This window comes from Thamnophis sirtalis, unplaced genomic scaffold (genome assembly GCF_051295495.1).
Source record: "Thamnophis sirtalis isolate CommonGarterSnake01/CBP01778 unplaced genomic scaffold, rThaSir2_p1.2 scaffold_3, whole genome shotgun sequence".
NCBI classification, from domain to species: Eukaryota; Metazoa; Chordata; class Lepidosauria; order Squamata; family Natricidae; genus Thamnophis; species Thamnophis sirtalis.
Window position 1 is genome coordinate 2,247,754 of NW_028261383.1, and position 13,379 is coordinate 2,261,132.

Consider the following 13,379-nt stretch of genomic DNA (forward strand, 5'->3'; position numbering starts at 1 on the left):
GGTTTGTTGTGTGGCCCATCTCACCTATTTTTATCCTCTTTAACAGTGTTATGCTGCTAAAAGGAATATTCTAATCTTTACAGTCCTCTGGGACTTCCCTATTTATGTTTCAAACAAGAAATCAAATTCTTGCATGGCTTTCTTTTTACTTTCCTTTGAAGATCAATAAATGATATAACCTTTACAAATTTATAAAACTTTAGTAAGGCCACACCTGGAATACTGCATCCGGTTTTGGTCCTCACATTCCAAAAAAGATGTTGAGACTTTGGAAAAAGTGCAGAGAAGAGCAACTAAACTGATTAAAGTTCTGGTGACAAAAATATATGAAGAACTATTGTGGGAATTGGATATGGCCAGTCTAGAGAAAAGAAGGACTAGGGGTGATATGATAGAAGTATTGTAGTATTTCAGGGGCTGCCATAAAGAAGAGGGGGTCAACTTATTTTCCAAAGCACCAGAGGGCAAGTCAAGAAACAATGGATGGAAATTTAAACCAGGAGAGAAGCAACCTAGAACTAAGGAGAAAATTCATGAGGACAATTAACCAGTAGAAGAGCTTGCCTTCAAAAGTTGTGGGTGCTTGGGAGGAGCTTCACATTGCAGTGATAAGATGACCTTTCTGGCTTCTCCGGAATAACCATCTAATTTGGATCATCTGGATGGTCCTATCTGGATCTAAGCCGTCCTGAAGAGACGGTGAAAGGTGGGAAATCCAGTGGTCCCAGAGACACTCGCAAAATCTCTGGTGACCCGGAAAAAGCCCCCTTTGTCAGCGATCGCAAGTCAGCCACCAGGCTGCTGAAGCTGCTGACAGTTCCTATACGCAAGCACAGGAGAGAAGCATGTTGTTTTGGTGAGAACTATAAATCCTGTATATAAAGTATAAATATGGAGGGGAAAAATGGTCACAATCAATACAAACAGACTTAACTCAGCAATTAAAAGAAGAAAAATATTTCACAAATTAGAAAAGCTAAAACTTGACATAATCTGCCTACAAGAAGTACGTATTCAAAAGAGATATGAACACCTACTAACACAACCAAAGGTTGGGAAAATGTTTACTACACTGGCGAATTGTAAGAAAAGAGGAGTGATCTTCTATATTAAAGATAATATTCAAGCAAAACTAATCTATGCAGATGAAGAGGGAAGAATCTTGAGGGTGGAAATTATCGATAAAATTAAAAAAATACTTCTAATTGGAATTTATGCTCCTAATGAAAAGTAAGATGAATTTTATAAAAAACTGCACAAAAAAATCTCTGATTTGGACTATATTGATATTTGTATGATGGGTGATTTTAATGGCATTGTAAACCAGAACATGGACTACAAAACATACAAAACAAAATAAAAAATTGCTTCCGAAATCCTTCTTCAGGATAATAGAGGAAATAAATTTAAAAGATATATGGAGAGAAAGAAATACTATATAAAATTCTTTTATACTGTAAAAATATTCAGAATGAGATAAGTGATTACATAAAGGTATATTGTTATTAAACAGACAATCAAGAATGTAAGGGAATTAGGTTTATTGAAAAGAAAGAAATATTAATCGTAATTGAATATATGTTGTACAATGAAAGTGAGATATCTAGTTATATTAGACAGAAAATCTGTGATTGTATATGTAATTGAGAATATGGATGCACAAACGCTTGTAACCAAAAGGCATGCTGTATGTGATGGATGAGAATTTTTTTATGTTGTTTTTTATGTTTAAAAATAAAAAAAAATTGCAAAAAAAAAGTTGTGGGTGCTTTATCACTAGAGGTTTTTGACTGAACCACCAGTTGTCTGAAGTGGTATGAGGTATGCTGCCTAAGCAGGGGGTTGGACTGAAAGACCTCCAAGGTCTTTTAAAGCTGTATTCTGATAGATTAAAGAGTCAAACCATTAGACTTGTGCAAAGGAATAGAGAGTTAATCTACAGGGGCAACATAATTCATTTCACAAACCAGAGAATCTACGAGACTTTCTTTTAAATAATTTAATATTTACATTTTCTTGGACTTCAGTAAGGCATTTGATAAAGTAGAGCATAACATACTACTACATAAAATAGAAAAATGTGGGTTAGACAGCATCACCACCATATGGATTCGTAACTGGCTGACCAGCTGCACTCAACGTGTAGTCCTCAATGGAACTGCATCTACATGGAAGGAAGTATGCAGTGGAGTATCCCAAGGCTCTGTTTTAGGCCAAGTACTCTTCAACATCATCATCAATGATTTGGATGAGGAGATAAATTGGGAACTCATCAAATTTGCAGATGACACCAACTGGCAGGAATAGCCAACACTCCAGAAGACAGGCAACAAAAACAAAATGCACAGGTACAGTATATGTGGTACCTTGCTCAATAGTAGTAACTGTGAGAGGAAACTTGGAGTCCTAGTGGACAACCATTTAAATATGAGCCAGTAGTATATAGCAGCTGCCAAAAAGGCCAACACAGTTCTAGGCTGTATAAACAGAGTGATAGAATCAAAATCACATGAAGTGTTAACACCACTGTATAATGCCTTAGTAAGGCCACACTTGGAATACTGCATCCTGTTTTGGTCACCATGATGGAAAAAAGATGTTGAGACCCTAGAAAGAATGCAGAGAAGAGCAACAAAGATGATTAGGGGACTGGAGGCTAAAACATATTGTCAGGGCTGCTTTGCTCAGTAACCAAGAAAGAAACCACTCAACTCCATTTTGCAGAATTAAGAGTACTTTTACTCGTCATGAGTAGATAGTAGCTAGGCAAAGCAAGATCTGAGGCAAACGCGCGTGTAATCATAGATATCAATATGTGACCCAATCCCTTCCTCTTGGTAACCCCATCCCATAGTCCAATCCAAGCACCCCACAGGTGTCATGTAGGAGACATCTTCAAAAATCATCATCAGGTTGGTATGCTGGACAGTTGGCCTTGGTGGGAACTCCTCTCTCTCCCACATGCACAGTAGATGGTGAGAACAACTCCCTTATTACAGTCTCTCCTGCACAGAATACTTTCCTCACCCAAATACCATGCCCCCTCCCTTCCCATTTCAATGGCAGCTGAAAAGCAAGCAGCAAAACAGAGGCTGACACATATGAAGAATGGTTGCAGGAACTTGGTATGACTAGTTTAATAGAAAGAAGGACTAGGGGTGACATGATAGCAGTGTTCCATTATCTCAGGTGCTGGCACAAAGAAGAGGGAGTAAAACTATTCTCCAAAGCACCTGAGGATAGGACAAGAAGCAATGGGTGGAAATTAATCAAGGAGAGAAGCAACTTAGAACTAAGGAGAAATTTCCTAAGAACAATTAATCAATGGAACAACGTGCCTCCAGAAGTTGTGAATGCTCCAACAATGGAACATTTTAAATATATCCTCTCCCCTTTCTCTCCCTCAGGCTGGCCCCATTGATCCTCTCCTAAGGCTTGCCCCACACAGGCATCTCTTATCTTATCCCCTTTGTCTCCCTCAGGCTGGCCCCATTGATCCTTTCCAAACTCCAAATACTAATGCTCTGATGGTCATTTCAAAAAATCCTTTCTAAGTGAGCACCTAGAAGCCAAGAGGAACATATTTGCCAAATTTCCACTTTATAGGCTTTCTGGTTCTGGACTTTTTGTGATGATGTGTGAATGGTATTCCGATAGATAGATAGATAGATAGATAGATAGATAGATAGATAGATAGATAGATAGATAGATAGATAGATAGATATAGATATAGATATAGATATAGATAGATATAGATATAGATATAGATATAGATATAGATATAGATATAGATATAGATATAGATATAGATATAGATATAGATATAGATAGATAGATAGATAGATAGGGAGAGAGAGAGAGAGAGAGAGAGAGAGAGAGAGAGAGAGAGAGAGAGAGAGAGAGAGAGAGAGAGAGAGAGAGAGAGAAAGTATAAGGGGGACATATATTTATTAAAAATACATAGTTTGGATTATTTTTATTGTGATGCAAAACCAAACCAAACAAATTTTTATTTGTGTGTGTTTGTGCTTTTTTAGAAACATTAGGTAAAAGTAAAGTTTCCCCTCACACATATGTGCTAGTTATTCCCAACTCTGGGGGGGGTGGGGGTGATCTCCATTTCAAAACCAAAGAGCCAGCACTTTCTGAAGACATCTCCATGATCATGTTAGCTGATGTGACTAAATGCCGAAGGTGCATTGAATGCTGTTACCTTCCCACCAAATGTGGTTCCTATTTTTCTACTTGCATTTTTACATCCTTTCGAACTGCTAGGTTGGCAGAAGCTAGGACAAGTACTCACTCCATTATGCAGCACTAGGAATTCAAACCATTGAACTGCCGACCTTTCTGATTAACAAACTCAGCGTCTTAGCCACTAAGCTACCATGTCCCTTTAGAAACACTAGATTGCCAATAATATTTTGGAATAAATGTACCAAGTCAATTCATATCTGATTTTGAAAATAAATATTGCTTTGTATTCAGGTCTGGTCTTAAAAAAATAATATAACACTTGGGAATGAAGATGCAGCCCAGAAGTCCAGCGCTGGAGGCCAAGATGGAAAAAACATGCACAGCCACCATGTACTTCCCTTTGGTGCTCAGGTAGGTGGGGACAAAGGTTATCCAGACACTGCAGAAGACCAGCATGCTGAAGGTGATGAGCTTGGCTTCGTTGAAAGCCCCAGGCAGATTTCTGGCCAGGAAAGCCACTGTGAAGCAGATGAGAGCCAAGAAGGCCATGTAGCCAAGGGCAAGGTAGAACATGGCAACAGAGCCTTCATTACATTGCAGGATGATCTCTGAAGATTGTGAGTACATGTCCGACTCAAAGAATGGGGGAGAAGTGCCCAACCAGATGCTGCAGAGGACAATTTGGACACCAGAACAAGAAAGGATGATGGAGTTGGCCAGGCTCTTCCCCAGCAACCTCTGTACTTTATTCCCTGGTTTTGTGGCCAAAAATGTGATCACCACTGTGACTGTTTTGGCCAACACTGTAGAAATGGCAACTGAGAAGATGTTGCAGAATGCTGCTTGTTGCAACAGGCAAGTGGTTCTCCTTGGCTGACCAATGAATAGGAAGGAGGCCAAGAAGGAGAGCAGGAGGGAGATGAGGAGGATGTAGGAGAGATCTCGATTGTTGGCTTTGACTATGGGAGTTTCTTGGAATTTAATGAAAATTCCCAAGACAAAACCTGTTATTAAAGACAGGAACAGGGCAAGAGAAGCCAGCACAATGCCTAGATTTTCTTGATAGGAAAGGAAAGTTTCAGTCTTAGGAATACAGTCATCTTGGTTGCTGTTTGGATACTGTTCTGCTGGACATTTGGTGCATTTTTCAGCATCTGAAAAGAGTGAGATTAACATCAATGATAAAGCATGTTCTTCCTTCCAATGCATGCAGGGACTCCTCATCGTAGATCACAGTCAGGACTAGAATTTCCATTGTTAACCATGGCAGCTGTTAAGTGAGTCACACCTCATTTTAGTACACTTTTTGCCACAGATGTCAACCAAATCAAGGTTGTTAAGTGACTCTTGTGATTTTTGGCTAATGGGGCTTTCCTTATTGATGTTCTTACTGGAAGCCAAGTGGGGAGGTCATAAATAAAAGTCATGTGGCTCCAGGATGCTGCAGCCATTCTAAATACATGCCAGTTGCTTTTCACATGACCATCAGGATGCTGCAGTAGTCACAACTTCAAGGAAATATTGTGTCATGGATGCCTTTTTAACTTTGAATGGTTGCTACACAAATGATTGTAATTTGAGAACTATCTCTATCTGGGTGATGATATGAATGAATCTGAATGGAGAAAGGTAGTCTGCAGCAATGATTAGGAAATCAGTGTGACATAATGTAGAAGGGCAAGAGCCAAAGACCAAGGAGAATCGCTGCATTCATTCGCAGGAAGAGCTGTGTCTGCTTTTTAGAGGTTGCATTGTTTGCATCCCAGATTCTGTGAATCACTTTTTAGAGAAGAACTTCAAAGCATTCCACTGTCCTCCGAAGAATGGAATAGAATGGAATAGAATAGAATAACAGAGTTGGGAGGGACCTTGGAGGTCTTCTAGTCCAACCCTCTGTTTAGGCAAGAAACCCTATATCCTATTTCAGACTAATGGTTTGAATCTAGTCTTAAAAACTTCCACTGTTGGAGCATTCACAACTTCTGAGGCAAGCTATTCCACTGATTAATTGTTCTCAATGTCAGGAAATTCTTCCTTAGTTCTAAGTTGCTTCTTGCTTCCCTCTTCTTTGTGGCAACCCCTGAGATATTGGAAGACTGCTATCATGTCTCCTCTAGTCCTTCTTTTCATTAAACTAGACATACTGAATTCCAGCAACCCTTCTTTATATGTTTAGCCTCCAGTCCCCTAATCATCTTTGTTGCTCTTCTCTGCACTATTTCTGGTCCACAGAGATGGACATTGAGACCCCTGTGCAGGACTAGGTCAAACACAGGCAGTGGGAGGAGGTTGGACTCACTATTTCAGTGGACACCACCATCTCAGATTCTTTTAAGAAGAAAGATCTCATGAATGAAAGTTAATATATTTCTCCTGACCTCTATGTGAAAACTGCCTGTTAATCAAGGCGTTTTACTTAGTTCTCCTTTACAAATGTAATGCTTTCCTCCAATTTGTGGTGGAATGTAATCTGGTTTCCCAGGAGAGAAAGGCTGCATTTCAGAGGACCAAGAGAGAGTGAAATTTAGGTAGTTTGGTTGGGTGAAAGAGACTCAGGATAGCTGCTCTCTAGAGGTTCTCAATGCTGCAAGTAGTGCTTTAGTTTGGCAAGATTTCTGTCTATAAATGAGGAACAATAGGAGCTAGGTTTGGAACTTAGAAGTAACTTTCTGTGTCTTTCTCAGTTTTTGGGGCTTGACAACTTGGACCAAGGAGATAGAAAGATCTTCTTCCCTGACAGCAGTTCTTTAGGCTGCTGGATACCACTGTTTATTTTTCCTTACATCCAAACAAGCACCAATGGCTTCTGTGCATCTGTCTTGTGGATGGATGAAAAACAAAAGCTCAGTTTTACCCACTTAAAAGAAGAGAAAGTCCCTCATTTCCAAGTAAGGATGTTGAGGAAGGAAGGAAGGAAGGAAGGAAGGAAGGAAGGAAGGAAGGAAGGAAAGAAGGAAGGAGCACTAGTCCTGTTTCTCAACTTGTTAAGCTCAGCCTTTTACATTTGCATTAGTGGAGGAAGGGAAGGGGAGAATAAGGAGATCTCAATTTCCTTAGAGAGACTCCAAGAAAACATGGCAGCATCACCACTAAATAACAGAAGATGAAGAAATGCCATCTTCCTTTTAATGTCAAACCCCCATTGATCCCCCTTTTCTTAGTATTCTGCTCATCATTTAGATTGTCATATTATTTCATCACTCTCTCTATAAAATAATTATACATATTAAAAGAAGTTAACTTTTTAAAGCCAAGGTTTAACATGCCTATTGCATCCTAATTTCATGAAAAATGTTAGGATCTATGGTTACCCCAAATCTCTGCACCTTTTCATTGGAGTAACCCACCTTCCGTGGTGGAGATGGTTCCTTCTGCACAAGGGAGACAGTCATAGCAGCAGATGGGATTCCCTTCCTGAACTACCTTCATGAATCCAGGACTACAACTTTCCACACATTTGGAGGGAGGCAAGGGCTGAGGAGAGAGTGGGAAAATGTTCAGAAAATTAATTTATTTTCAGAAAAATGGCAAAGAAAGAAAGTGTTGACAATCACAAGTTCAAGTTTTATTTTTGACTAATTAGAAGCCAATAAGAAATGTGAAACCCATCAAATGGATTCAACTACATATTCCTTCTCTGTTTCTCTTCTCTTCTGAATCATGGGTGGTATTCAGCAGGTTCTGACCAGATCTGGAGAACGAGTAGTGGAACCTTTGAGTAATTTGGAAGACCGGTAAATACCACCTCTGATTGGTCCCACCCCCATCTATTCTCTGCCTCCCGAGTCCCAGCTGATTGGGAGGGAATGGGAATTTTGCAGTAACCTTCCCCTGCTACTCCCACCAAGCCACACCCACTAAGCCATGCCCCACCCACTAAATCATGCCCACAGAACTGATAGTTAAAAAAAAATGAATCCCACCACTGATTCTGATGTTTCATATGCAATGCAAATTTATACTTTCATTTTAAATTTAGATATTGAATTTATCAGTGAAATGTTGGATGGATGCTTTTCTTTGGCTAAGTAAACCTAACTTGCATGTCTGATTCAATCTACTCCCATTTCCATAAAGTCATTAAATTGTTTATAAGAAAATTGAGGAGTATAATTTTCATGCAATGCAAAATATCCACTAAAGAAGTTTTCGCTCTAGAAAACCTGATCAGCTGTCAGGAAGAGTCATTTTAAACAATCCCCTCACTCATCCCAATAGTGTAATCCTGTTGTGGCCACCTTCTGTGGAATAAAATAAATATTAACGGAGTTGGCAGAGTGGGGAAATCCTTTAGTCCAATCCTTTGCAAAGACAGGAAATCCTGTACCATTTCAGACAAACTTCTTCTTAAAAACATCCAGTGTTGGATCATCCACAACTTCTGGATGCAAATCATCCCACTGATTAATTGTTCTGTTAGGAAATTTCTCCTTATTCTAAGCTGGTTTTCTCCTTGATTAGTTTCCATTATATTGTTTCTTGTCTTGCCTCCAGGTGCTTTGGAGAATAGATTGACTTCTTTGTGGCAGCCCCTGAGATACTGGGACACTGCTATGATGTCTCCTCTAGTCCTTCTTTCCATTAAACTAGACATGCCCAGTTCCTGCAACCGTTCATCATATGTTTTATTCTTCAGTCCCCTAATCATCTTTGTTGCTCTTCTCTGCACTCTTTCCTTTTTATATTGTGGTGATCAAAACTGGATGCAATATTCTAAGTGTGGTCTTACTAAGGCATTATAAAGTGATATTAATGCTTCATGTAATCTTGATTTTATCTCCCTCTATTAATGCAGCCTAGGATTGTGCTGGCTTTTTTAAAAGCTGCAGCACACTTCTGACTCATATTTACGTGATTGTCCACTAGGACTCCAAGATCTTTGTTGCAGTTAGTACTGTTGAGCCAGGTACCATCTATGCTCTACCTGTGCATTTGGTTTTTGTTGCCTAATGCAAAACCTTTCTCTTCTTTACATTGGGTTTCATTTTGTTAGATAGGGCCCAATGCTCAAGTTTGTCAAGATCCTCCTGTATCTTGAGCCTTTCTTCTGGAGTGTTGGCTATTCCTGTCAGCTGGGTGTCCCACCTTGTTCAGCATTTCCACCTGCGGGATACTATTTTGGTCGATGATAACGTTAAGATTCTGAAATGCCTGTTTTTCTAGTCTCCCAGATTTCACTCTCTTGACAGATTTGTTGGGGAAAATGACCCAGTTCACAATGTCCAGATCAGCTGTCAGATCTCCTTTCTCATCCAAATATACTCCTTCTATGGAATTATTGTGAAACTGAGAGTTTTGAAGAAAGGAGTGAAGCTGGAAAAGAAAGAAATAAAGAATTTAGAAATGGCATCAACAGTTCTTTGAAAAGATCCATAGGTCTCAATATTTCTCTCTTTCAGTTCAAAATCAGGCACTATTATCAGTTTCCCACTTGTTTAGGAGAATATCAATAAGCATAGGAATAAGAGCTGTAGATTAGTAACGTGATTGCAAAAGACAGGAGCTTTGACATCTGGTCATGTCCCAGTTCCCACTGCTTTAACACAACAATTTTTGTGCACAGTGAGATGTGTAGCACAAATAAATCACTCCTTTAAGAACAAACAACTACTTCTTTTTTCATCTAAAATTATTAACCTTAAAAAAAAATCAGCCATTCAGGTTTTTCTTTAATTTCAGAAGTATTGTGTGATTTTTCTCTTTTGTTGTTGTTCTTCTTTTGTTCCAAGTGAGGTGGGTCATGTTTAACTTATCCTATCTTCCTTTGTAGTTCGGGAAGTATAGCTGAGGATCTAAAGGTGCACAACATCTCTTGCTTAAATCATTCATTTAATTGTCATTATTTAATTGTCTCCCATGACATAATGTGTAAACACGGGTTGGCTACTTCTTAGTAAAGCTCTAATATGCTGCTCCAGTTAACTGATCAAAAGTGCTGATAGCAGAGAAGTCCCATGTACCATCATGCCAACAGCCTTATGTACTAGGAGGAGCATAACAGTCTATATGTTGTGTGTGTTGTTTTCTACACAAATGTTTCTTCTTTAAAATTATTCTCAGTCTTTGGTATGATAGGAAACATCTAAAATTTTGGCTGTCTTTCTTGGGGCCCAAGTCTTCTTTTTTTGTGTGTGTGTGTGTGCTTCCTTATAATGGACCACTGTGTAAAGTGAATTGTTTCACTTCCTTTTGTACAATACATTGAGAAAAAGATTAAATTATCATAGACAGTGAAGGGATTTTTAAAAAATTTGCATATCCAAGCATAAGATAAATTGTTCCCCTCGCACATATGTGCTAGTCATTCCCAACTCAAGGGGGCGGTGTTCATCTCTGTTTCCAAGCAGAAGAGCCAGCGCTGAGGACATCTTTGTGGTCATCTGGCCGGCATAACTAAATGCCAAAGGCACACGGAACACTGTTACCTTCTCTCCAAAGATGGTTCCTATTTTTCTACTTGCATTTTTTACATGCTTTCGAACTGCTAGGTTGGCAGAATCTGGGACAAGTAACGGGAGCTCACTCCGTTATGCGAAGCTAGGCATTCGAACCGACGAACTGCCAACCTTTCTGATTGACATGTACAGTGTCTTAGCCACTCAGTCACCACACCCCTATATACCAGCATAGGAATGACAAATGTTCCTTGTGCTGGCCAGCTGATCAATATTTGAACACTTTGTTTATCATTAGCATCAAATTCTAATTAATGATGAACAAACAAGGTTCAAGTAGCTAAACTTACCAGTCCAAAGAAGGTTGACCATGTGCTGCCACATGTTTAGACATGCCACAGTTAGGTCTCTCCAACACTATTGAAACATGAGAACTTTGGCAAAAGAATAAAGCTTTTGATAGCCAAGGAATGGAGAGAGGCTCTGGGCAAAGGAAGTCATTGAATGGAAGTCATTGATAGGGATTGCTGGGCAGAGGTTGCCGAGCCCATTGATAGGAATTGAATGAGGTTCTCCAAGACACAGGAGAGAGAAATGCCAAAGAAAAGAGGCATGGACACATTACAATATTTTGGCCAAGGAAGGAATTATTAGAAGATATTTCACTGAAAGAGATGGAAGCATGGCTGAACAACTCAGAGGTTGTCATTATGACAACAATTAAAAGCAGAAACATTGCAAAAACAACAATCAAAGGGAGTGAAAATGAGAAGTTGTAATGGAAAGTTGGACTTAGGGTAGATTTGAATTTTAGGATAATTTAATTTTTTGGAATAAGTAACTGAAGTATCCCCTTACCAAATAGATTCCCACCTGCAGAGGAAACATGTCTGATGCAAAAGAAAAATACCTGCCAAGAGTTTAGCTTTGGAGTTCCAACCTTCATGCCCCTGCTCCTCACCGATCTCTTGAACAAGGATAAATAAGATGAAGTTAATGCCCTTGCCACAGCCCAGATGGTGCTGTAAATGAGATAGCTATCCAGAGCCAGGACTCGATCAATCTCCTCTTTCCTCAGAGCCTCCAGGTTATCTCTCTGTCTGCATCATCTCCAAACTTTCACCGAAATGTCATCCGTAGTGGATGAACATGTAAAGGTGTTCTTCATAAAGTTAAGTAGAGATAAGTGAAAGAGTCTTAAATCATCATAGTTTGCCCATTTCTTTTTCCGTATCAGAAAGGAAAAAATGGCAAAAAAGTATTTCAAGGAAAAGCGATTATACATCAACTCAGGACTCAGATCCCAGTGAGCTGTGGTGATCCAGACTTTTCCTACAATAGGTCCCTGAACACTTTGAAATGCTTCTTGTGCCATCATCATTCCTACATGGAACGAACTAGTCTCTGAACCATAAACAAAGACATTGACATGTCTCCACTTAAAATATTGTTCAAGCATAAAAATTATATGACGCACATTTAATGGAAAGGTTTTAGGCATAACTGCACAAATGCCATTCCTTAACATCAAAGTCGACATTGTCCTCATGAACCTCTCCCCCTGGTCAGTTTCTGGAGCAACCAGAGCAACCAAGGTCCACCTGAAATGGAGTAGCAGTTGGACCATTCCTGGGTACTGAACTCCTTCAGCAGGGAGCATTGGATAGAAGAAAGGAAACTGAGTTTTATCCCTCAGAATCTGGGAAGTAAAACTATAACTGATCTGAAAGGAATGGAAGATGATGGTAGTTTAAATTTAACAAGCAACACAGAATTCCTCTCATTTCCATTACATAACTCTGCTTTCCATTTGTTGCATGACTGGAAACTGTTTCCCCAAGAAAGACACACCTGAGGGATTTTGTAGGTGGCCAACATGGTTGAAATCTGGATAGAGATGCCAGTCTCAGCCTCTTCCAGAACAGCCACTGTGTTTTTCTGCCTTCCACACCCGTAGTTGGGGACATTAGCCTCCCCATCTGAAAGTAGATCCAGCAAAGCCTCTGAAGTCATTTCTACCTTGAAAATTTTTTCATAGATATTATAGCCCAGGGTGATGTTGGGTAAGAGATGCCTGTTCTGGTTGATGTCCTCAGTTGCAAAAAGGAAGGGCAGAAATTTCCAAAAACGTTTCCTTTCACGTCTGCAGATATTAACATATCGATGAAAATAGCATTTAACTCTTGTTCCACAATACCTTTAACCCATTCAATCACAGTTATTCTTCCAAACCACTTGCAATGTTCCTAACTATTACCATAGAAAAAGAATAAATACAATAATAAATGCATCAGACATTATTTCAAAAGCTCTGTCCTAGTTGGTTACCCTGATACCACTTGAAATTCATGCATTGGTCTTCAAGATTTTATTGCATATATGATGGTGGTTTCCTTAATTTTAATAAGGGTGGATGATATACCTGGGCAATTACAAGAAAAAGTGCAGGTCAGCTCAAGGGTGAGGTGGAAGGAAGAGGTCAGTCTGTTCCTCTGTGTCCATATTCTAGATCTGGTTATAGAATGGAAAGGGAAGTGGACAAATATTTGGTTGGGTTCTGATATCTGACAGCTGAAGCTTTGTCACTTGCAGTTTACAATAGGGACCCGAAAGTGGAATCAGAGAATAACTTTGAAAAATAACAGATCAAGGGGGAAGCAACCTGTGTTTTTGAAGGGCTGGGACTGTAGATATTAATAGGAAATGGAGTGGCTCTCAAGCAGTGCAGAAAAATTGACTTACGAGGAGAATTCTGCTGAAGGGCTTCTATTAAACTTTAATGAATGA

General features: G+C 39.4%; 1 protein-coding gene across 1 annotated transcript; it reads right to left on the minus strand.

Moving 5' to 3' along the window:
• Window positions 1-4,443: 4,443 nt before the first annotated feature.
• Window positions 4,444-12,605, minus strand: LOC148047030 (vomeronasal type-2 receptor 26-like). The gene is made up of 4 exons (XM_087707684.1): window positions 12,444-12,605; window positions 9,283-9,510; window positions 7,545-7,671; window positions 4,444-5,351 (listed from the first exon to the last, which is right to left on the minus strand). The coding sequence occupies exons 1-4, from the start codon at window positions 12,603-12,605 to the stop codon at window positions 4,444-4,446; spliced, it is 1,425 nt and encodes a 474-aa protein (XP_087563810.1).
• Between the last annotated feature and the right edge of the window lie 774 nt (window positions 12,606-13,379).

Coding starts and splice junctions, on each gene's coding strand:
- LOC148047030 (XM_087707684.1), bottom strand. CDS start 12,605: ATGACTTCAGAGGCTTTGCTGGATCTACTTTCAGATGGGGAGGCTAAT. Junction 7,672..9,282: donor AGGTGGAAATGCTGAACAAG/GTGGGACACCCA, acceptor CTCTCTCCTCAG/CCCTTGCCTCCCTCCAAATG. Junction 5,352..7,544: donor AACCATCTCCACCACGGAAG/GTGGGTTACTCC, acceptor CACTCTTTTCAG/ATGCTGAAAAATGCACCAAA.